Source organism: Python bivittatus, unplaced genomic scaffold, assembly GCF_059951505.1.
Source record: "Python bivittatus isolate LINGU-HERP-01145 unplaced genomic scaffold, Pbiv_v1 ctg000610_np1212, whole genome shotgun sequence".
NCBI classification, from domain to species: Eukaryota; Metazoa; Chordata; class Lepidosauria; order Squamata; family Pythonidae; genus Python; species Python bivittatus.
In genome coordinates, this window is record NW_028277088.1 from 32,603,267 (window position 1) to 32,627,126 (window position 23,860).

The 23,860-nt window shown below is 42.7% G+C and overlaps 1 protein-coding gene across 6 annotated transcripts; it reads right to left on the reverse strand.

The window, feature by feature from the left end:
• Window positions 1-13: 13 nt before the first annotated feature.
• HOXA3 (homeobox A3) lies at window positions 14-23,224 on the reverse strand. Of its 6 annotated transcripts, none has more exons than XM_025170392.2 (5): window positions 23,105-23,224; window positions 18,132-18,213; window positions 13,673-16,351; window positions 4,349-4,955; window positions 14-1,751 (listed from the first exon to the last, which is right to left on the reverse strand). In XM_025170392.2, exons 4-5 carry the CDS (start codon window positions 4,836-4,838, stop codon window positions 988-990), a joined length of 1,254 nt encoding a protein of 417 aa, XP_025026160.1. In that variant the 5' UTR covers window positions 4,839-4,955; window positions 13,673-16,351; window positions 18,132-18,213; window positions 23,105-23,224; the 3' UTR covers window positions 14-987. The 6 variants fall into 6 exon arrangements, with proteins under 6 accessions (XP_025026160.1, XP_088006835.1, XP_007434076.1 ...); XM_088150709.1 differs by lacking the exon at window positions 23,105-23,224 and adding an exon at window positions 20,052-20,265; XM_007434014.4 differs by lacking the exon at window positions 13,673-16,351.
• Between the last annotated feature and the right edge of the window lie 636 nt (window positions 23,225-23,860).

The following is a 23,860-nucleotide window of genomic DNA, read 5'->3' on the forward strand; positions in this document are numbered from 1 at the left end:
TTGGGGGTGGGGGGTGGAGGATGGCAATCAAATGATCTTACCTTAAATCTCTATTATTCAGAATAAAAACTTTTATTTATTTATTTAGTTTTAAGAACGTGAGCAGCAAGGAATGTATCGTTTTCAAAACAAATCTATTATTCTTTGTTGTCAAATTCGGGTTTACCCGTTTTCTACTTAGTTTAGTCTACAGACATCCATTTCCTTTCCTACCCTGACGTGTTGTTTTCCAGATTTTATTGCATTTTTTCTTTTCCTTTTTAAATAAAAGAATTCTGGTTTTTTTTCAAATGATATTCTCTTTGTATGCCATTGAACATATAGCCAGGTAAATATCTCCTGAATACTCAGGGTACAGAAGTTTATTTTTTTAATATCTTTATATATATAAATATGAACAGATGGGGATAAATAAAAAATTTAAACACTTAGATTATTCAAAGTTTGCAAAAAATATAAATAAATCTGAAAGTTCACCAGCATACACACGTTGAAAGACGTACACGTATTAATCATTTTGCTCAGGGAGCCCCTGTTCAAGCGCCTTTTTTTTCTCATTATCTAAAAGAAGTGCAATTAAAATAAAAAATGTTTCCCAGGTGGGACTGATTCTGTACGAACAAATTCACATTTAAGAACTGTCTGTTTAGAAAATTTGTTCATAATACCCTGTTTTGATAAAAGAGTCGAAGTTAAGAGTATAAAGCCTATGCATACTCTCAAAGCGAGATCACAAGGCAAGAGTTCAGGAGATAAATATCCACTATTGAAACTAGAGAGCAATTCAAGCAACAAATATTGCTACGTCACATAAACTGGAAAACGCATTTTACCAAAAAGAAACACATCAGAACAAAACCCAGAACCAAATAAAACTGTGTGTGTTGGGCGGGGGTGGGAGGGGAGAATTTAAAAGTTTTTTTTTCCCATTGCTTAAAAAAAAAAGGTTGGGAAGTTTTTAAGATTCACTATATAACCAATGGTATATTACAGATGGGTCAGTTTGGGTGCTTCCTGAATTCTTCCCTGAGAAGGATGGTGAGAAGTAAGATCTGTGTATGTTGGGTGTGGATCACAAGGTCCATGATGATGATTGTTGCCCATTGCCCCACTATAGTCCATGTTGGCAGAGGAAGGGTGAGGGAGGTGAGTTAGACCAAAGATGGATGGTCCCGAATTCCCCATGGTATCCACATAATTGCCCCCAACATAGACGGGGCTTCCCTGTATATGTGGATTGCCATAACCGTTGCCTTGAAGAGGATGGGGGTCGTATTCAGGCGTCACTGCTGCAGTTCCGGTGTATCTCTTTTGAGGAGGCGGGCAGTTATTGAGAGGAGCCGGATATGATGTAGAGATGCCGTAGGTATTCGGATGAGTCTTGTTGAAAGATGGTGGTGACTGGGGCTCATATGGAACACTGTTGACGAGGGAATGCATAGAATTCAGGTAGCCTCCAGCAGCTGGAGGGACAGGACTTCTGCTGGGGGACTGTCCTCCAGAAGAGGTCATCATGCCTTTGCCCTTCTGATCCTTTTTGTATTTCATCCTGCGATTCTGAAACCATATTTTGATCTGTCTTTCTGTGAGATTTAGCAGGTTAGCCATCTCTACCCTTCGTGGCCTGCAAAGGTATCTATTGAAGTGAAATTCCTTTTCCAGTTCTACCAGCTGGGCACTGGTGTAAGCCGTGCGAGCTCTTTTAGAAGAAGCTTGCCCCGGGGGGCTTTTATCACCAGCACAACTCTCACCTATACAAATCATACAAAGAACAAAATAAGTAGGACAATACCTAATATACTACAACCAGAAATAATAAACTACTACTTGCTAAATTTGCAAGTACACTGAGAGATTTGATGTTAGAATTGGACTACTTGCTCTGCCCAAAATAATAGCAAATGTATGTAGATTGAAGGAAGGCTGATCAAAGGCCATTTGCTGCCTGAGTCAAAGTACAAGGTGGTGCTCTTCCATTCCATCATCCAGTGTTGAATCAATCATGATGAATGGTCAGTGTCCTCCCCCATACTGTGGCTAGCAAGCTATCATAAGAAGAAGAGCACTGACATTATATTACAAGTCCGTCCAAACCCAGGGCCCTCCAAATATATTTGACTTCTACTTCCATAGCCCCAGATGGAATAGCTATGCAGAGTGGGGATCATAAGAATTGAAGTCCAGCACATTTGAAGGCTACCAGGCTAAAAGAAGTTCTGGCCTCTTCCATCCCATTACTGTTCCCTGGTCTGGTAACAACTGCATTAAGCAACCATTTCTAGAAAAACAACCAAAAAAACTTCAAAATCTACTAGAAATAACAGCTCTCCAGAAATGTAATCTTTACAAGAAAGGTAAACAATGCAAATAAAGACTTTGAGGTTATTCTTCATTAGCCCCAAACCCCAACACAGAAGTTGCTTGTTACATGAGTTGGATTATTCTCAAGTAATTGAATGAGTGTCCAGTCGAAGCTGTTTGTTTCATGTGGTCTTCAAGAAGAAGAAAATTTATTTCATTTTAAATGAACTGAAATAACCTAACTTTAGTGAGGTAAGGAGAATGTGATCTTCAAAGCAGCCCATAAAGCTTCAAGATGTAATCAGCACAATAATATAACTATCTTAGGTCAATAAAATCAAAATATAATCCTAAAGGCAAACATCCATACTCCCTCCACTTCCTTCCCAGGGTAACCTGGGACACCCACCTGCAGTAAAATATTACTTGGCTTAAAACCAGTTTGGGCCCATTGAAATGAAGAGAATGAAATAGAGATACAAGGCCACATCTGTGACTGAAGGGATACAATATTTGATGCCCAGCAGAGACTTTGTACTGCAAGTCCCATCAGGCTCAGCTCACATAAGCAGTGCAGTGGGATTATGGGAGATGTAGTCCAAATCATCCAGAGGACCCTTTGTCGCCTGCTCTTAGAGTGTAGAAGTGGCCTGCCTTGAGTAATGATTTTAGAATACATGTAAGACTGTTCATTATTTATTTACTTAATTGTCCTGTGCCTAGAAGAATACTGGGATGTTTTCAAAAATGCCCTGGATTTTTCTGCACAATACATGAGTGAAGAGACCATTGCTGAAGCTACTCTCAACTCTGATTCTCGGGGGAGGGGGGGAGTTGGGAAGTGTATAAATTGTTCTTTCAAGGTTTATGTGCTTAAGGTTAATTTATGTACTTAAGCTTCCAGCCATTGAACTTAATGAGATAAGGCTGCAGTCTGAAGTATATCTACCTGAAAGGCTCTGTAGTAGTTATTTCCAAATACAAGCATTTAGGCTGGAGCACCTACTCCTAGTATTCTGATTGAATAGATATATGGGTTCAAACTGGTTTTCTAAACTACATAATATATATGTAGATAAATATAGACCATAGAGCACTGAATATATTAAATAATAAAGCCTGCCTATGCTGATTTTCCACTGTAACAGCAGTAGAATGCATTGAGGAAAACATTTGCAAAAATGTTTAGAATCTACTTTCTCAGCCCAAGATAAATTGCGGAAGTAAGTGGTAAGTAGAAGCCAAATGCCTGGGGAGAATGACGCTAATACTTTTCTCATCGATTTGGGTTTACTTATGTAATAACACTGTTGATAAACACTATAATCCACCCATAATGTATTTATGGACCTGCCTGCAGAGTGCTAAAGAAGCCTAAGCTTTGTTCCCACTCCTATAAGGCTGCCAGTCTGTGAGCTAAAATCAAACGAGGTTATGAATATCAAACAAAGCATTGATCTTGACTGAAGATCATGATGAGCTATTTTATTCTCATTACACTTCAGCAGGAATAGGTCGCTGGCTTATTGCTGGAATAGAATCAGGCCAAAAAAAGTCCTAACGCTGGTGGAAGACAGGCCAGGGACTTGTGCATATCTGGCTCTGGTTTAATAGCTGCCAAAGGGGGAGGGAGAGGCTGGAGTATGGAATGCTGAAGATGATTCTAACAGGCATCCAAGCTTGAAAAGAGAGAAGCAAAAGAACTTCACATTCTTTTATCAGAGTTGAACAGAGGTCACCATAAAGCAAACTGAAGTCTCTCTCATTCCCCACTCTCTGGAGATGTGTGTGTGTGTGTTTGTGTGCGCGCGCACACGCAAATGAAATAAAATAATGCTTGTGATCTCAAGAGATTCTGCAGGTTCAGTTTCCCAATGAAATAGCTAGGGAAAATTCCATCTCTTTCCTGATACCATAAAATACTTGGCAGGCAGGGCTCCCAAGAAGTTTGGCTGAACTTTGGCGGGTGGTGGATCAGCTGCTTGTGCTAGTAAGTACTGAACCCTCCTGCTTTCTCCAGTTAATCCCCCTCCCCCTGTTCCATTACCTGAGCTGGAGCCGCTGTTTTTCTGCTTGGTGTTTTGCCGAGACTCTTTCATCCAGGGAAAGATTTGTTTGGACATGGTGGGCGAGTTCAGGATGGAGCTCTTGGTGGTGTTGGCCGGGGTGGGGTTGGTGGTGGCATTTTGAGGTGGTGACACGGATGGGGGCGGAGGAGGGGGCAGTGGTGGTGCCTGCTGGGCCGGAGGCTGTTGCTGGGGCTGCTCTGGCAAGACTGGGGGCTGGAGAGACTGACCGGTGATGGTCCTCATACAACTCTCGCTGATTTCATTGGCCTTGTGGTGGGACACGGTGCTGTTGGCGCCGCCGGGGGACTGCAAAGAGCATGCAGGTCGATGGTACTCGGTTTCCACCAGCGCTGAAGCAGAAGGTGGAGGATATTGCTGCTGACTAGCATTGTAAGCGAAACCATTTGCTCCTTGGTAGGGATAGCCACCATAGATCGCAGAGCTGTCGTAGTAGGTCGCTTTTTGCATTTCGTTGTTTCCCAATATTTATTTCACAAACTGACAGGGTCTTGACACCCTTAAAGAATAACATTGGCACCCCTCTGTCACGTGACGTTTCTCCTCCAATGGCCTCTCCTGGTAGACCTAGGGTGTAGGGAAAGCACAGGAGAGTGGAGAAATAGTACAAATCCATCTTACTTTCAATAGCTAAGTGACATGAAAGCCATAACAGAAAAAGTGGTCAGCAATATTTAGCAGCATGACTTGGCCTGGAGGCGAAGAGAATTTCGATAGGAGGAGGGGGAGAGAAATAGAGAGAGATCTGCAGAGATTTACTGGCAGCCCAGATTGTGTGGTTTACAGATCCAAGAGAAGGTGGAATTGGGCGATTTCTAACCACACACACACACTCACATCCCCATGCAGGCTAAGAATTGTTTTATCGTTTCTCCCATAAAAAGGGCTCTGATCGATCGCTGCAATAAATGGCCTCCAGATAAGAAAGAGGCTGGAGCAGATTGTTTTCCACATCCGATTTAAAACTATGGAGGGCTTCAAGGCATCACTTAGGCTTTGCTTTCGAGAAATACCACGTCGCTTCCCTTATTTATTGAAAAAAAAAGAAAATCTTGCCGTAGCTTACTTAAAGGGTTGGATACAATGCCTTTTAAAGAAAAATCAATACATGCATCTCTAACACTCACCACGAAGGGTGACTCAACAATCCAGCGCTGGAGGGGTTCGAACTCATGAAATGTTGGCTAGGAAACCAAAAGATTTGATAAATGCAACCCATAATGGCCCTCGTGTGATGAAACTGCACAGTGGCTGGGGATGTCCCAAGCCTTCTCCGTTTAATAATCAGCCAACTTCCTGCGCATAAATTAGCTTTAACTGCTGCCACTTTAGACAGGGACACAAATCTGGCCTCTATCATCCAATAGTCTCCACATGTAGCAAACATAACAGTCGGAAATGATCTTCCAGCTAGACCTCCTTTGTGGGATGTTTCAGGCCTGTCCCTTTGGTTGCTTGTGTTCTTGCAGGATTTCGTCCTAAATGGTGTCTCAAACCTGGCTGACATTATTATTATTGTATACACAACAACGTGAAATCACAGCTGCCAGTTCTTTAGCTGGTGTTGGCCTTCATTCGCATCAAGTTCTTCCCAAGAACCTAGGATGTCGTAGTGTATCGGCATAGTATATGTGCAGATCCAAGCAATGTGGCCTTTCGTAATTGACAGATGGAAATGTTGTCGATGCACAGATTTTCTAAGTGCCCTCCAAGTTTTTTTTGGTATGGCACCCAGTGTACTGATAACCACTGGGACCACCACTGACGGTTTGGGTCCCAGTGGTTATCGGCACACTGGGTGCCATACCAATCATCATCATCATCATCATCATCATCATCATCATCATCATCTTCTTCTTCTTCTTCTTCTTCCCCTTTTCCCCCTTCATGAATTATACCCACAAATAAAATATCTGGGGCAAGACACACCCGCTAGTGTCCATCTCCATGACCACAGCTTGAACCTTCCTCCTAACTCAACCATAATAGGTTCTGTCTCTGAGACTGCAATGTCATTTGATGTATGGGGGTCATTTGGATGCAGAGGGACGAATGGGTGCACAAAACCACAAACACGCCTACAACCCAAGCAAATCTTTTTTGTTCGCTCAACAATGTTTACCTGTCTGAGCAGAATCAGCTAGAGAAGGGGGGGGGGGCTTTCAGAGTACTTCTTATCTGCAATTGAAGAACTTTTTACAGGCCAGCTGAACCACCACTTAAAAACCTATCACTTCCGCACCTTCTCTCCGAGGTCCTCATATTCTCACAAACATTCTCAGCTCAGGCTTCCAGTCAAAACAATGGGCTGCCAGGGTATCTTGCTGGAGGGAAACATTACACACTACCATCTCACAGGCATACTCAAATTAATTGCAGGAGTTTGCATTTCAGTTCGCCCAAGTTTCTTTAAGAACAAGGCACATGAGAGAGACAGATTAATTTAATAAACCTCTTGCAGATGGCAGCTTCCTTTGGATAGAGGGTGAAGCTCTCTTTTTTTGTTTGCTTGCTTTTAAAAATCAAGTCTTTTAGAGGTTATTATGAACAACCTGAATTGAAAAATATAGAAGATGAGCTTCAGCAGCAGATTAGATTGGGTGGGAACTGATTTTATCCTGTTTGGAAGTAAATTGACTTAAAACTCCAGAGCTTTAACTCCAGAACTTTATTTTGAATCGGACTGGGGAGCCTGAGGGTTGCTATCTGTTTCCTAATATTTCTTCCTAATTTCTGACTTCTATCACTCTTTTCCTTTTATTTTTGGCAGGGTGGTTGCATGTTGTTCATTTTTTTTTAACTAAGAAGTGTGACACTGTAAGATGATGACCGTTTCCTTGCAGTTGGTTTAATATCTTTCCATGCTGTTCCTCTTTTTAAAACTTGTTCTTCTGCCCTTTGCAGAAAGAACTCTTACAAGGAGGGAGGAATGGGCAAAGGAGACTTTGGGGTGAGACAGTTGGGCAGCCCCCGTCCTGCTCGCAGATAGTGCAAGCAAAAAGCAGTTGACGACAATGCACGGAAGCATGCGAAATAGCTCCTGTTTAAAGCCAGTAGGGGAAAAACTCATTAATGCAAAGGATCACACCTTACACTGAGTTATTTCACCAAAGGTAAATGCTTGTTTCAAGAGAATGCAGATATAGGAGATCACAAGAAGCAGCCAGTGAAGGAAGACATGTAGAAGCACTATCCGGTCACCAAAAAGTTTGTCCCCAAATCCAGTGACTTCAAAGCATCGCCTCTCTAGTGACATTTGCATTAAGTCTTGCCACCCTGCAGGCTGATGCCTCGGGTTTTTCATAGCGCCTGACTTGATGCAGGTTTATTCCAAAATCCGCTCCCCCTGGATTCAGGGGAACTACTTCTTGTGCCCATGGCCAGGATTGCAGCCTTTCAGCCCAATCCTGTGCCTGTTCAGTTCAGAAAGAAGTCCCATAATAGCCAGTGGGGCTGACTCTCTGGAAAGCCTGCACAGGATGGCAGCTTTGGTTCAGGAATACTTTAGGGGTGTCTAAGAAAGAAATGGGATCAGTGCTTGGGAATGAAATATTCCAATGGAGAGGTCTTCTCCTAAAACCTCAGAAGCAGTGCAAAGCTTTCGTGGAAAGACTGACTCCTACCCACCAACGCCCACACAAAGAATCCAGTCTTCCAATCACCACTACATTGGCCCGATCTACCACGCAGGAAAACCGAATATGTTTGCACAGGAGTTTTTGGAGTTCCTGCGGAAAACAATCCGGCTGGACCCCAAATCGTCAGTGCTCTCTTGAACTGGCTGGCAGACCAGACTACAGCTTTGGAGCATTTTTCTCTGCGCTTGTCTGGTTTCCCCTTCCACCCACCCCTCCTGGAAAGTCGTGGTCCACGCAGGGACCCCGTTCACATTCCCCACCCACTTCCCCACTGCTGGCCTCCTCTCGGCAGCCCGAGATTTCCTGCCAGATAAAGAAAAGTTGAGGGGAGAGGGGCACCCAGCCTGAACTCGATGTGCAAGGGTCTATCCGTCACTGCCTGGAAGGAAGCTCCAGCCTGTGAACTCTTCCTGAACCGAGATTTAAGTCTCTGGTCATAAATCAACCAGGACATAAACTCCGGCATTCACCACTGATAGCCGCGTATTTGGGGCTTGCTTACCTTAATTCTGACGACTGAGGCGGAAGCCAGCATTGGTCTTTGGAGGCTCGGCGACAGTTGTTCCCTGCCAGCCCGGGGATCAGGTTCTCCCCCTTTCACTTCACCCCCTCCGCCCCGACCACTAAGTGCCTTCAGCTCCTCCGGGATGGGGACCCGCTCAAGTCATCTCCGGCAGGACGAGCCCATGAATCAGAACGGGAGGAGCCCTGCCTCCATCGGGAAGGGGACACCCAAGAAGATCTTTCTTCGGCTTGCCTCCGAAGAAGAGCCCTGTCCTTACCTCGCTCCAGCCCCGACCTCCACGCCCCCCACCTCACCCCTGGGGCCGAGCGAGAGTCGTGCCCCGCTACCCCCGGACAAGCTCTCCCCTGGACCAGATCGCTCGGAAAAGCCAGAGGGCTGCCTATGCAACCTTGCACGCCCAAGGGGGCGTTTGTTGGGAGAAAGGAGGCAGCTGCCTCGGGAAGTCCGGGGCAGGCAGGAGAGGTGGGGGTGGGCGAGATGGAATGGAGGGAGTGAGAAGAAAGAGGGAATGAAAGAGTGAAGGGCCAGGGAGGCATTAGAGGCCAGGAAAATTATGCTAATCAAGACAAAGGATGCTCACAGAAAGGCCATCGCTCTCCCCAGACCCTTGATGGGGTGGGGGGTGGGGGTGTGTACACACACACAAACACACACACACACATATATTTCACACACCAGTATGGCAACAGTTTGGTGAATAATACAGAGAATTCTCTATATTAGACAGGGGTGTGTGGGGAGGCATGGTTTGAAATCTGGAAGTTACGCCACATATGGACAAACACCCACCACCCCCACCACCAGACACAATAATACGTGGACTTCTGATCTGTCTACCATTCAGGGCAATCTCTACAGTGCTTTCAAAGGGAAGATTAAAACAATGACATTTCGGGGTTGATGAAAGGGCACTCGCTCTCTAGATAGGTGACCATAGTTATATGCCCATTTCCCCCCTTCTCCGGTTGCCCTTCCCCTAGGCAAACATTCACATACACATCATCGAGGAAACAGCACAACCATCCGTATACAAAACGAGCAGCTAATATTGAGGATGGAAGGAAAATCTGCCTCCCAGTTCAGAGGAAATGAGAAATCACTCTTAGAAAGAACCGCCTGGTTGGAGAGCCAGTGAAATAAACTTGCCTGTCTCCTTCCAAGTTGGTGGGACTAAAGGGACTTCAGTAATTATTAAAGTGTCTAGTTCCAAGTAAAGGTAACTAAACGCTAGGAAACCAAAGCAACGGTAAATAAAGGCTAGGAACTAATTGCCAGTCTACATCCCCAGGAATATTTCAGAGGAGCAACGGTCTGTTTGAAAAGACCTAATTTCTCAGTCAGCTGTATCAGGACTTTCTGAGGTACAATCGGGTTAAGGATTTAGTCATTCACTTCATGCCCACTTCTCCCAGATTTCAATCCGCGTCATTTAGTCAAATACTCACGGCCATACGTGTGCATGCTGATCAGCGCCGCTGCTTTGCTAACTTTAGTTTTCCTTGTTTTTTCGTCTCTTCCTCCTCCTCTGTGTATGTGTGTGTGTTTTAGGTTATTTTCGCCTTCCTTTTCTCCATTTCTCCTTTCCCCCTCCTCTTTCCCTTCCTGCACTTTCCAGCCATTCTCCTGCCCAAGTAGTGTGAGGTTTAAAATAACATCAGTAAGTAGAATGTTTCACGTTTCCAATAACTCCCCCCCACCCTTGCGCACGGGGGTGGGGGTGTAGAGAGAGAGACCAAACAAAACGGGAGAAAAGCAGCCAAAAAAAAAAAAAAAACCCACTTTCAGACCCAGAGAGCGAGGCTTTAAACTGGCCCAGAAAAGCAGCCAGTTGGTGCGCAGGGCGTTCAAAGGCGGTTTGGAATAAGAGCTGAGGTGTGATTTTGACAGGCCTTCGTTACCAAAGGTGTGGAAAATACAAAGAAGCCTCTTTAAATTGCACTGTCACCTTAAACCCCAAACAAAGCAGAACAGGGGAAAGAGGAGATTTATACACGCACGCACAAACATACACACGTACTTTCAGTCCAGGGTGGCCTCTTATGCATACCAATGGTTTTTGTCATTTATGGCGAGGCAAGATTTATGGCTTCATGCGCCCAAGCTGTAAACAGAGCTCCCCAACAGAAAACACTTGCTCCTCAGAGCATATTGCGAGGGCTCCACATGAAAGGCAGAAAGCTGAGCTGCTGCGTAGGAGGGAGGACAGCAGGGACCAAAATTCACCGGTCAGCCGTTTTGCTACCACCTCCCGCTTGACAGTGGCTGTGGAAGAAAACGCTGCTTTTGTCAATGATCAGCCCTACACTTTTCTCCTGAAAACTGCTGATGCGACCCTTCTCTTCCCCCCTCCACATTTTGCCATCCCTCCACAAAAGGAAAAGAAAACCCACCCTTCGGGTGGGGTGGGGGAAAGGAAGTTATTTCCGGAGAGAATTTGGGAAGAAAACTGGGTGTTCAACCCACCGCGCTTCTTCCCCCGAAGTCACAAAAATTATGCCATAGCCGATGGTGCGTTTCATCCACCTTGCCAGATTCTGAGAATATTTAGTTAGGAAGGTGCCTGAAGTAGCAGATACTAAGATTCCTCCCCTGAAGGCAAATAAAGGTTTAAAGAAAAGGGAGAATTTAACGCCTAAATATTCCAATAAAAGTAACCCAATTAATAGGCAGCACTGTTCTTTTCCTCCTCCCATTTATTAGCTTTATGGTTTCTATAATCTACCCCCTCATCTTTGTCTCTTTCCTTAGCTTCACTGGAGCTTCAGAATTTTTTTTTCCTTCGTTGTTGAGTTTCTCCCTCTTTACCACCACATTATACAGACATCTTTGCATTAATTTAATCTCCCCTCCCTTGTTGCCATCTAAAAAGTCAGACTCTGTTTGGATTTATGCAACTAGACCTAAAGCAGCATAAACCCAAATGGTTCAAGGGTCCCTCATTCTGAAAGCCTTTAAGCAAGATAGATAAGAGGGTTGCTCCTCAAAAACAAAGAAATGCTACCTTGCATTTATTTGCAGAGAAAAGTTTGGAAATGAAGGAAAAGAATTATTGACAAGTTTCCCTATCAGCTCAGCAAATAGGAAAAAAGATTTCAGTATGCCTTATTAGAAAGTGCACGTGGTGTGTGTACGAGATAAAATAATTCAAAACTCTATAAGTGGGACAAGAAAGTACAGGAAAGATTGTTTAATAATAAGAGAAATATGATTCTAGATTTTTAAAGTGAAGGGCACTTAACACTCCAAATCTACAAATGCTTTCCCTGGAAGTTACTATAATTAATTTTATAAGACTTGCTTCCTGATGCGAACAGCATTTAAAATCTCAGCCTTAGAAGGTAAGCTCTCAATCTGATGAAGAAACTTGTCTCTAATATTGTTTATCATATCACCACCATTGATACTTGGATTTCTGTTTACTCAACTCTGTTCACTTTTTAACTCCTGAACACAAACAAGCCTTGGTCTCAGGATTGGGAACCATTATTTATGACTGTTTTAACTGGGTCAAAATCCTCCAGAACTGGGCCATAAATCATACGAAATGATGACAAAATAATTGAGCCAAAATTAACGCTTCCCCCTTTTTTTCCAGCTGGATCTGGCCTATTTGAAATCTAATTTTCGCTCCCTCCTCTGAAAAAGCTACTTTTAAATATTATGGATTGCCAAACAGTTCTATTTAATTACACACAAATACACAGAGAGAGAGATACATAGTAAAGGCTTATGGATAGTTTATTTTGTACAGATCTGCTGGGGACCTGCTTGTTTGGCAGATCAGGAAAGGAGAGCTAATTTACACAGACTCACATATGTGTATGCATGCATGTCTCTCTCATATACATATATATACACAGAGAGATGCAGTCACACACTTTCGGCTATTAAATATCCATACTATTTTTGCAAAGAAAGTTTTATTCTTGATACTTCCAATCTGTATATATCTAAAGTCTAACCCTAAATTGAATAATTGCAACTGCCAATAAAAGGAGGGGGAAAGCATAGCAGAGTGAAGGCAAGCACACTGCCCCCAGCCCACTGGCAACATAAATCAACAGTCAGCACTCTGACCTTTAGCAATGCTGGGACTCAGTGGTGGATGCAATTTTATATAACATTTGTCCCCTTGTATAACACAAGGAGGGCTTTCATGCCCTCTCCCCATTCTATTTAGGGGGCATTTCCCTCCATAATAAGGAATGAATAACTGGTTAGGACTTGGTGATACCTAATGTAAACCTTTAGGAAAAAGAGAGGAATGCATGCATCTGCTTTTGCTTTCCAGAGTCCTGCTCAAGCAAGTTACACCCGGCAAAGAATCTCATTGATTATTATGGCGCACGGATGGATGGACGCTTTTCTTCCATTCTCAGAGAGAAGCGGAAGAGGGGAGGGAGGCACACCTCGCTTCCATACTGGATTGGTAAAGGTTTTCCTGGCACAGGCTAAGTGGGCCACCAGTAAACAAAAGTATCACCATGCATCATAAATAAAATGGCAGCTGAATTGCATATACATCCAACTGGAGTCCAGAAAAGAAAGAAAGAAAGAAAGAAAGAAAGAAAGAAAGAAAGAAAGAAAGAAAGAAAGAAAGAAAGAAAGAAAGAAAAAGGAAGGAAGGAAGGAAGGAAGGAAGGAAGGAAGGAAGGAAGGAAGGAAGGAAGGAAGGAAGGAAGGAAGGAAGGAAGGAAGGAAGGAAGGAAGGAAAGAGAAAGCCACTTAATATCTGGCTCAGATCACAATTTCCTGACATTGCTCAAAACACGAATCCGAAGAATGTAATAAGCACTAAGAAACCAACAGCACCAAAACGAGCCTCTCTTCTTCCTCCATCTGCTGGTTTTTAAAAGGAACCATTATACCATTCAGCCAAAAAACCAGTCTGGAATAGTCCACAGGAACCTTAAACCTTTATGAGTATGGGGCCGGAGGCGGGGAGGAGGGAGCTGTTCTCTGTTGGTTGCAAGGCTCCCTCTCCCAACCTCACAAGCCCAGGGAAACAAAGAGGAAGCCGAAGTGAACTGCTGTCCATATCCCCCTTAAGCCTTTTCCCCTGACTTTTGCCTCGCCCCGCCAGAAGTCACGCGCGCGCAAGGAACAATCAACGGAAATACCTTAAAATAAAATCCATCCTCTCTCTCTCTCCCTCTTTTTTTTTTAACGAAGCATTTCGTCCTAACAGCCGGGCAATAACCTTTCCATCGGGATCGAGTGCGGTAGCCCAAACGGAGACTTTCCGAGGGTGAGCGTAGCGTTGGGGGGTGGGTGGGGGGGGGGGGATCGGCGATGGATAATAGAAAGCAGTCCTCGCTCAGAACAGAAACTGGGGAAGCGTAATCACAGGCGAAGCCAGTCCGGGTCTCCACTCCAAATGGCACAATAATGCGCTGTATTATGTGCTCACGTGGTCATACGTCAACTTAAATCCTTTTATTTGAAATCGGGAATCGCTGAAGGAACCAGGGTTGGAAGCGCGAGCCTCTGCTGTATGTGTGTACGTGCGCGTGTGTGAGTGTGTACGCAAGAGAGCATGTGTTTGCTTTCCCTTCTTTCCTCTTAAGCTTTAAGCAAGGGCATTTAAGAAGAGGGAGGGGGAAGCCATGAGCTGGAGACGTTTATTATTATCCTCCCAACCCACACATTAAGATTTTTTTTCATGTAAGTTTTAGAGGGAAGGTAAGAAGAATTATTTTCATAGGGCGTGATTATGTGGAACTGAAAGGCTAATCAAGTGTCCTTTAGAAGGAAACCTCTCTGGTGACCCTTCGGAGGTGGGGGGAAAGGGCACCCGGCACAAAGCAGATGAACTTCATCTGCGATTTCCATAGGGAAGCCCTTCAGAATTAGGAGGACCATCAGCCATCCCACAGTCTCTTCTGTATGTCTATTGAATGGGGCTTGCTCAACACCCACATGGAACACCAGAGTTGTTGTGGGGACCCCAAAGATTTGCAATTACCTGACAAAGGACCTTCTGATAGAAACTACTGGATTGCTGTCCTTGTTAACGGCCCAGGAGAAGAAGGAGGAGGAGAGTGTCTGCCTGCTGGGTGGTAGATCTGAATTACACCAACACTTTGGGGACCTTCTCGTTCAACCTGCACTTACGCATTTCCTATGCAAGTACTTGAGTGATGTGCAAAATTGCAGGGTTCTGGAGCGATGAAATGTTTAAGGGAAAATAATGATATAACTGTCCAGGGATGGAGAACTTTGGGGGAAAAAAAAGAGGAAGAGGAAGAGAAAGCTCACACAAGTCCTCTGAGTGAACGTAAGAAATTATAATTCATCTTTAGGTGGATCTAAAAGTTTTTACTTCTGCACAGTTCATTTTCATAGTGCCTTCAAACCAAGGAGATGTTGAATACTTTTAATAATGAAGAGACAAGCTAGTTCTACTGTCAGACCCATTTTGGTAGTTCTAATCCAGAATATCTTCTCCAATTTTACATTTAGCAAGTGATTTTCTCTCAACTGGTCCATGAGAATCAGCTCATTGCTTTCTGCTTCTTTCAACGCTTTCCTGAGCCATTGCTCCTTCTTTCCATTCCCTCTCTTTGTTATGAATTTATACTGTGTGAGAAGATGAAATTTACACCCTCTGCCAGCTTATAGTTCGATTATGAGCAGTCTTGTTCCTTCAACTTTAATCTGACTTGAAGAGTGTTTGACTAAGAGGTTGCTGGATTATAATAGTTACACCAGAAAAAAATGTTCAACAACAAGGTGGAAGCAATGGATTCAATAAAGTTTGTCAGAGAATTCCCCAGTCTAAGATTGGCTATTCAGCTTCATTGACTCTTAGGGAAGATATTTTTAAAGTACCAGTAGGCATTTTAATAACAACAGACTGTCTTAAAAGGAGAGCAAAAGTCTTGCTACAATGCTGCAATTCTATGCAGATATACTTGGGAGTAAGTTTCATTGTGTAAACAAGTATAGAATCACACTTTGGAAAGTTGCAAACCCAAACTAACTGAAGTCAATTAAAAAAAGGCCTTCAAACAAATTTTCCTTGGAGACAATTTTCATGGCTTTATTTTCAGATCAGTGTGCCTAGGATTAAACCTTCCAAAGAGCAGAACTCAATCCTTATTTAGACTGTTGTCTAAGACTGCCATTATTCACAATGCATTTTTACAACCTTAAAAGCTAGCATCATAGTTTTCTACAGCTCAGCCATGATGGCCTATTCAGAGTTCCACTGGCAAAAGGTAAGCTGAAACCAAGAGCAACTTTCTGCTCAGGAGGGTTTCATGGGTTATTTAAGGGAATGTTTCTACCCAGTCAAAAGAGACCCTCAGAACTTTCTGGGCAACAATGAAGCTGAAATTAATGGCTAATGAGCAGATGTGCAGAAAAACAGCAAACCTTCCTTGGTCGCTGGCAAAAGTTTTTGCATGGAGTCAAAAGCCAAAAGAAATCACAAAAGCAATCATGGTCATCCTAAATGTGGGATGCAACTTCAAATTACAGGCCTACCAAGAAGAGCTTCCTTTCAAAGAAGATCTCTTTTCTTTGAAGATCTTTCTTGGTGTTCAGTTAATGTGAAAACTGCTGTTGAACTATTAACTCCAGTACTCATTAGAAATGTGTGTGACTCCATTAAAATAAAGTTAACTTCATGGCAGCCTGGTTTTTTGCCTTGCTGGTAGAAATTCAACATGATATTTTTCTGTCACCTCAAGGAACTGGAAATTTGAACACTTTGGGAGAGCTAAAAAAAGTTACATTTTATTTTGGGATTTAGATGGGGTGAAGATAAACTTGTTCATGCAGCCACAGAATCCAGCCTGGAGAAACAAGAAACAGATCTTAGCCGAGACCTTAGACAAGCTTCTTTGGAAGAAAAGGGAGCAGGGCACTGATACCCCTGGTCACTGCTTTCCAAATAAATGGTTAAGATTTCTGGATCCAAGCATAATGGATTCTTAATCTCTATGTGAGCTAAAGCTACCAAGAGTGATCATAACCATATTTAGTATAAGTCCTACTGATTTCAGTGGGACTTTCTGTCAAGTAAATATCCACAATATTGAAGCCTCAGAAACAAGCAGGCTTTTCTTCTCACTAACCATGCTTCCAATTCCACGTAACTGAAAAAAACAAAAGACGTATCTTTTTATGGTGAATTTGGTTAGCTTTGAGGAATAGTTAGATCCTATTTACAATAATTTTCTTTTTTTAACATCAGCCTTAAAATTTTACACATACAATATCTGTACTGTATGAGGATGGTTCTTGTTTTTGTTTACTTTTACTTTAACATTTACTCCTAAAAAGAAACAAGATTTCTATATTAGAGTTTGTGTGTGTGTGTGTGTGTGTGTGTGTGTGTGTGTTGCTTAATTTTATGGTTCCATTTGCAGAATCTGTTTCAGTCCTGGAAGACATACATCTTAACTCCTATTATCTAACTTACTTATTCAAATAGAGTATTTTCCAATTAGAGAAATGTGGGGAAGGAAGGATAAATTTTGTGCAAATAAATAAATACATAAATAAATAAAGAGGATCTTTTCTAAGGTTAAGTTAGAACATTTAAAGTTACATCTGGAATGATGCTGTGTGTTGAATCTCAAGCACTTAAGTAATAAACATTTTTAATTTTCCCCCTTTCTATATATTTTAAAATGTGAAATACAATATTTTGTTCTGAAACAGCCAAGACCCAAGATTCTCGGGCTTCTTTAAAAGGAAGAATGTCAACAAGCAGTTACCTCAGCACGATAAACCCTTGTAAGCTTATAATTTATGGCTGCCTTTTAACAGGTACTGACCTAATTCAGTCTCAGATCTGAGTAATTTTATCAGAAAATTCAAATAACTATCCACATACTTCAGTCTGTAATCCTGGTAGAACAATATTTTTAAAATCGGCAGAACTTTGAATGAAATGAGAGCTCAAACCTTAACATCAAAAGTAGATTGCAATGAATAGTTTTCAATTAATCCATTTTCATTGCCTTCAGTAGAGTGTAGACCGGAGGCTTTCCAAGGAATTTTAATAAGTAAAAGTGATTCTCCACATTTCTAGGAATTACCAGCACTCATTGATAATATTCCCACATTTTTCTAAATTCTAAAAGTGTATTTATTCTCCCCTATACAAACCCAAAACATTCTAAAATTATGAGACACCTTGGAGAACCATGGAAGAAAAACACTATCCACAGCAATAAACAGTCCATCAGTGTAAACTTTTTAATCATCAACTTAGTCTTATATCTTGACACCCACCCCCAATGCATATTCAATAACACCCTTACTTCTTTGGCTGTTTCCAGCCGGTGTGCAAGGCTGCTTGATTTGAATGGCGCTCAGAGAACTGCTCTTACGTAGGCTCTGTGTATTTCTTTGTTTAACAAGACGGGCATTCACTGACCAAGAAAGATGAATAGACCGCAGTGAAGAAAATTCCAACCGATTTAGCTATTTATCAAACCCCAAACTCACAGTAACCTCTCTAACAAGCACTGGCAAACCAAGTCCTCTTCTCTGCAACACAAAACTATTTCAAACTATTGGACAAGAGATTTCATTTCCTCCCACCTCCACCAACAAGGTTCTTACCTCCTTGTGCTTCCAACCACGAGACAGAATTGTTTCCAGATTGTATACTTCTTTAAATCGTATTTTCCAGTGTCCTGGAGTGCTATAAACAAAGAACAGGCAACAGCTAAACTAAAAATAAAACATTATTGAGGCTATAGATATTAATTACAAGTGAAGAGAAGGGACAGGATAGTTTAGCAACTTTAAAAGATACAAAATTAGTAAAATCAAATCAATTTTTATTCTGGTCATACAGCAGCATAAACTTTAGTAAAAGGAACTAGATGATGATGATGATGATGCCTTTTGCAATAGCATGGAATGAAACTGAAAGATAGCTTTGTATGTAGTGAGCTCTGCTCTCTTTGAATATAATTCTTATGAGAAATATGTCTTTTTATGTCTCTGGAAAATCATTGTTTAGCATCATTTAATCAAATAAAGCCATGAGATACTACTGGCAATGTTCATCTTTGTTTAAAATGGTAAAAAAAAAATTATCTACCACTATTGAATGTGAATGCATCTTTGACTATTTGGGCCTGATCTACCAGCACTGTACAATATAATATTGTCTCCAGTTGATTCAGAATCAAGAACATTACCGAAAAAAAAGAGTGGGAAGTTGGAAGCAGGAGAGATAAAATAATTGTGTATCTGTCTTCTGTTAGTTCCTTAGTAAAAAGAGTACTCATTGACCTTGATAGTAAGTTTTCTTCAACCATTTTGTAATAATAAAGAGTGGCTTGCCCCTTCTTTTCTTCCAATCCTCTGGTTGTATCATCAGCAGGTTCTAAAAGGTGTATACACAATCCTTCTTCACATGGCTAGTAAAAATGAGTGCTGGGTATTATTGCTCTGTCGTCTTCATGGAGGAACATCGCCCCAAATTTTTAAAAGTCTCTGTTCCATTTGGGGAGAACTTTGCCCCATAGAATTTGGATTTTGGTAACTGGGTCATTTGGTAGAGGTAGGGTTTGGTTATGAGTAGCATAATTTCAACTTTGATGCTAAACAGTCATTGAGAAAGAGAAAAGCAGCCATAATCGTTTACTGCGTGTTTATTTTTTCACCTGAACAAGAGCCTTGCTTTCTGGAACTGCCCGTGGGTTGTGTCAGACATCTACTCCTAAACTGAGAGTACTCACGGGGCTCACAGCTACTACAATATTCCTCCCCCCCCCCCGCCATACTTCTGCCACTTTTCCATTATCTCCTTTAAATAAATAAGTAACCATCGCCTTGTAAATAGTTGATCTTAGTCGCCTCAATTGGGTTGAACCCTCTTTCCCTGTGCACATTTATTTATTATTAAATATGCATCCTGCCCTTCAGAAACTTTGGGTGTATTGGAGTGCGATTAAGTAACGCATCGTGGGATTTTGGACTGCCAGAGCAGTTGGAAGGAGACTTCTTTCCATCTCAAAAGCTGTAAAGTAGCCCCGGAGCTCTTACCCGAAGATGAGCCCTTCTCGTTATCCCAAAGTCGACCCTTAATTGCGATATTTTCACTCGGCAATAAATCGCTCGGTTTAAGTAAGAGTCAGGAAGAACGCCTCCCTCCTGACTTCGGTGTGGACCACCACCCACCCGCATCTCCTTTCCCTTTCTCACGATGCGTGCTGCCCCCTCTCCCGCTTCTTGTTTGGCCCTGATGGAGAAGCCGGTGATTTATGAAGCCCTGGCAAATTTAAAACCAGCCACCAAAAACCGCCCTCCAGCGCGGGGGCAGGCAACCTTCCCCAGGGGGAATGAGGACCAGAAGCACGTTATCAACTCGGCTTCGCCTCGGCGGAGGGTGAATCGCCCGGACGGCAGAACTGACCACCGAGACATTTGTCAGCGAGATCTAAGCCCTTCGTAAAACTGCCCAACAAAGCAAGCCAGCGCAAACAATGAACGGCGATCAAGGCGCACGACTGGTCCCTGTGTACTTACCAAACCTCCTCATTCCCCCTTATTGCTTGCTTAGGAGGTTTAAGGCCTCTTGCAAAGATACATCAGAAAGGTTGGTGGGTTTGGGCTTTGTTTTGCTTTTTAACGAAAAGATTGGGGGTGGAAGAGTTGGGGGTAAGAAAGAGGAAGTTGCCCTTCACTTCGGAAAGAATCACTTCGAGTGAGAACTGACGGCCACCGATTCATAGCTGGAGACCAGCATTAATTATTTAACCGGTCACGTGACGCCCCTCGCTTTCCCCCTTCCCCCCGCCCCCCTTTTCAGATTAAAATTTCAATACTCCAGGAACAGAGGCAACACCTTTATCTGTCCTAGCAGAAGCTTTTACGTTGCTTATTGAGCCCTTATAATCTCTCCACTTTCTGAGTTTTTCCGTTTTCGAGGAGATCGTTTGGACATCAATAACGCAGGGTGGAAGGGGGAATGTCAAACTCAGGAAGAATGAAACAGGCAACCCCCACCCCCAAATCAGTCACTGGGATTCGAATTTGTATTGTCAGCAGCAGGTAGGGGCATAATTAGAAGCCCAGCTTCTTTATCGCAGCCAAGACACCGGGCAGAAGTGTTGGTGATAGGAGTACCAGATAGCCAGGCTCTTAAAAGAAAGGCTATCAAGTGCTTCATAATCCCCTTTTTAACGGTATTTCTTTGAATGATACAGAGGGCGATGAAATCTGGATTAACTGTGCAGCCTGCAGGAACGCTGGCACCTTTCTAGGAAGGGAATGCCTCAGCCTTTGGTCAAATCCAGAGAGAACCCTGTGGAACACCAACACTCCACTGAAATGGGATGTGGAAGGTATGAAAAGCTTTGGCCAGCAGATAACAACAATCCAAATTGCAATTAAGCTTGATTGGGCTGGAGCTGGACTAAGTTACAGCAGAGTTATTCTTACCTGCCTAGGAGTCAAGCCAAGCTCCTCTAAGTTCAGGCTTATGCTCGGGTAGGTGAGTATAGGATTGTGGTCATTGGCCACGTCAAGCCATCACTATGCTACTATCATCAATGAGAACAGGCTTTCTATCATTACAGCATGGCTGGATGATGCTAGAAGATGCTAGAATCAGTAGAGTGGAAATGGCTTTAACTGCACTTAGGTCTGATTGAAGTTAATGAGACAAGTCAATCAATGTCTCCCTCATGTAATTTGGAACTAAATATAACTAATTTAGTCAGGATCCATCCCACTGAATTCAGCTGGATTTCAGCAGAATCTGGCTTATTTTGTGCCAAAAACATATCAGGAAGGAGACGTAGCTAAGTTTTGGCCTGTTGGTGGCCAGCAGGTTCAGCTGTGATCCAAGCATGAGCTTAAGAGAAGTTGCCTCATTTCCATTGCCTGAAGGTTCCTTATGGAATGAGGAGAGTGTTAGATGCCTTTGCAGGTGGCCAGCTCAGACAAATCTGCAAAATTCCACAGGGCTCAAAAGTAGTGTCATCTTCATTATCTATCCATGGTTAACCCATTCGCCTTCTTAAGGCTAGTTAGATTTTTCCAGAAACTGTATATGCTGAGGGCTAGAAAAGCTTCCCATAGCCAGGCACCTCTCAACAAGGAAGCTGGGGTCAAGAAAATCTTGAGGGCATCAGGCTAGGAAGGCTGAGTTAGAACCTCCCTATCAGGTGTCCTCCCTCCATTGCTTTCTCTTGCTATACAAATACAGGAAAAAAGCCACGCAGAGTATTCCTTTTGACAATCTGAAACATACTCTTCTGTGCCTGTCATAAATCACAGGGGAAGCTCCCCATTCTTGTTTATTGGTCTTCCAGTTGGTTCACACTAAGGTTGCTTTGTGTAATGGTGTCACTGCGATATTGATCTTTTTGTATATTTCTGTAGGGAGCAAGCTAAGCAAACAAAAGAGCACTTTTCTTTAATTTTTATTTAGGGGGAGGAAGGGGGGAAATCCCACTTCAAGCCAGCTCTGCAATCTCAGCAGAGGATGTAAGTCATGGACCAGGAGTGGTGGAGTGAGAAGAAAGCGGGGGAGGGGGGATCAGTCCCAGAACTGAAATAAGTTCAAAGTGGGGAGGGGAGCAAACAAGATGACAAGAGTAGAAAGTCAGAAAAGAGATGGCTGTACTTTGGTCAATCTACACCTTCATTCCTGCTTGGAAAGTGGAGACACCAGCAAACCACCAGCAACATGAAATATTGGGGAAAGGTTCAGCCTTCTTCTCCTCTTCCCATCCTCTCCCTCCCTCCCTCCCTCCAGCCATGCCGTGTACCCTAATCTTCTTGTGGCTGCTGACTAAAATGGCAGGCCATCCTTCTAGAGCCTGCATAGCAAGAATTCTTAAGGGTTTGAATGAATTCCACAAGCAGTGATTAAACAAAACAAAACAAAAATAAACAAACCTCCGGGTGCATACCACAAATTGGAGTGTGGAGGAGGAATAGCTCTCCTCCCCTGCTCTGGGTTATGTGGGAGCACCAGGCTTATGTTAGACTGTTTTGGGGGGGGCTCTTTCTTTCTTTCTTTCTTTCTTTCTTTCTTTCTTTCTTTCTTTCTTTCTTTCTTTCTTTCTTTCTTTCTTTCTTTCTTTTCCTATCTGCAACATAAAGAAACAGTCAATTTTGGAGTCCTCTTCCTTTATAACAGGGCAAAGATGTGTGCCTGTATATGTGTGTGAGGGAGAGGAGGAGAGGGAGGGGAGGAGGCCAAGAAAGAGAAGCATATTTAGGTCTGAGAGGCAGATTAGAAAGAATATGCCTTTAAAGGTCAAGGGTTTGATGGGTCAGTCTGCTTCTTTAAAAAAAAAAAAAAAAAGGCAATTAATGGGATAGAAAATGTGTCCTTTCGGTGAACTCTCCTCATTGCCCTGGTGCAGGCAGGACAATAGTAGGGTTTAAACTCCTACCCTGTTGTTTTTGGAATGATTGTAACATTAATTAGGCCAGGAAGGTAGAAGCCCAGGGCACTAACATACAACAACACAGCTTCTCTCCCCCATCCCTACCCCATTCTCAAGTGCAACTACATGCTTAAAAGAAAATGTGAAAAAATCCATAGAATAATTTTTAAAAATTACCTTGAATGATGACAATCTGCCATATGTATTTTTCCGCCCAGGTTCGATACTCCACCCAGAAAGTATACACTTTCGGGGCACAGCCAAGGGACTGTATCTTTTATACATGAACACATTTTCCCCAAGAAAATCCTTCGTGTCTTCGCAGACCTTTTCCAAGAGAATGCCTTTCAGAATCGCTGTTGAATTACAAAGAAGTATTTATTGTAGGAGGTGATTAATGATTCCCAGTAAAATTGCTATTTTCAGCGTGATTTCATTTCTAGTTTTTTTTAAACTACAGGGAAAGAGGGGGGAGGGAAGGAGGGCATCCAGTATAAGACCACGGAAGTAAAAGAGGATCCATAATCTTCTGCTTATGTAGTTGATTAAACATCTTGAGATTCCTCTTAATTTGGGAGTTTCTGTAAATTAGCAGAAGAAAAATCTTCATGCCAAACAAAGACTTTAAACAAAGACACTCAGGATAAAGGGGAAGGAGAAAAGCCTCCGGGTTTTCTGTCCTATTCTCTTTTATTTCATTGAAGAATTCAGGCCAGGCAAGTCTTTCAAGTTTTAAGGGAGACCCAGTTTTGGCTGTTCTGTTTGGCCTGGAATTTATTTTCCATAACAATATTGACATTCTAATACTGGCAATATTGTGACCCTCCCCAGCTCAAAAGAATCCTCATATTTTTAAATTAAATTTTGCCACTTCCTCCCTGAGAACTCTGCAAAGGCCCGTCTACCAGTGAAAGCTATTTAACTAAAAGCTAA

Bases quoted from the DNA above. Each gene is read 5' to 3' on its own strand.
- HOXA3 (XM_007434014.4), bottom strand. From the start codon at position 4,838: ATGCAAAAAGCGACCTACTACGACAGCTCTGCGATCTATGGTGGCTAT. The intron at 1,752-4,348 runs GTAATGGAACAG...TGATTTGTATAG, and splicing joins AAACAGCGGCTCCAGCTCAG to GTGAGAGTTGTGCTGGTGAT.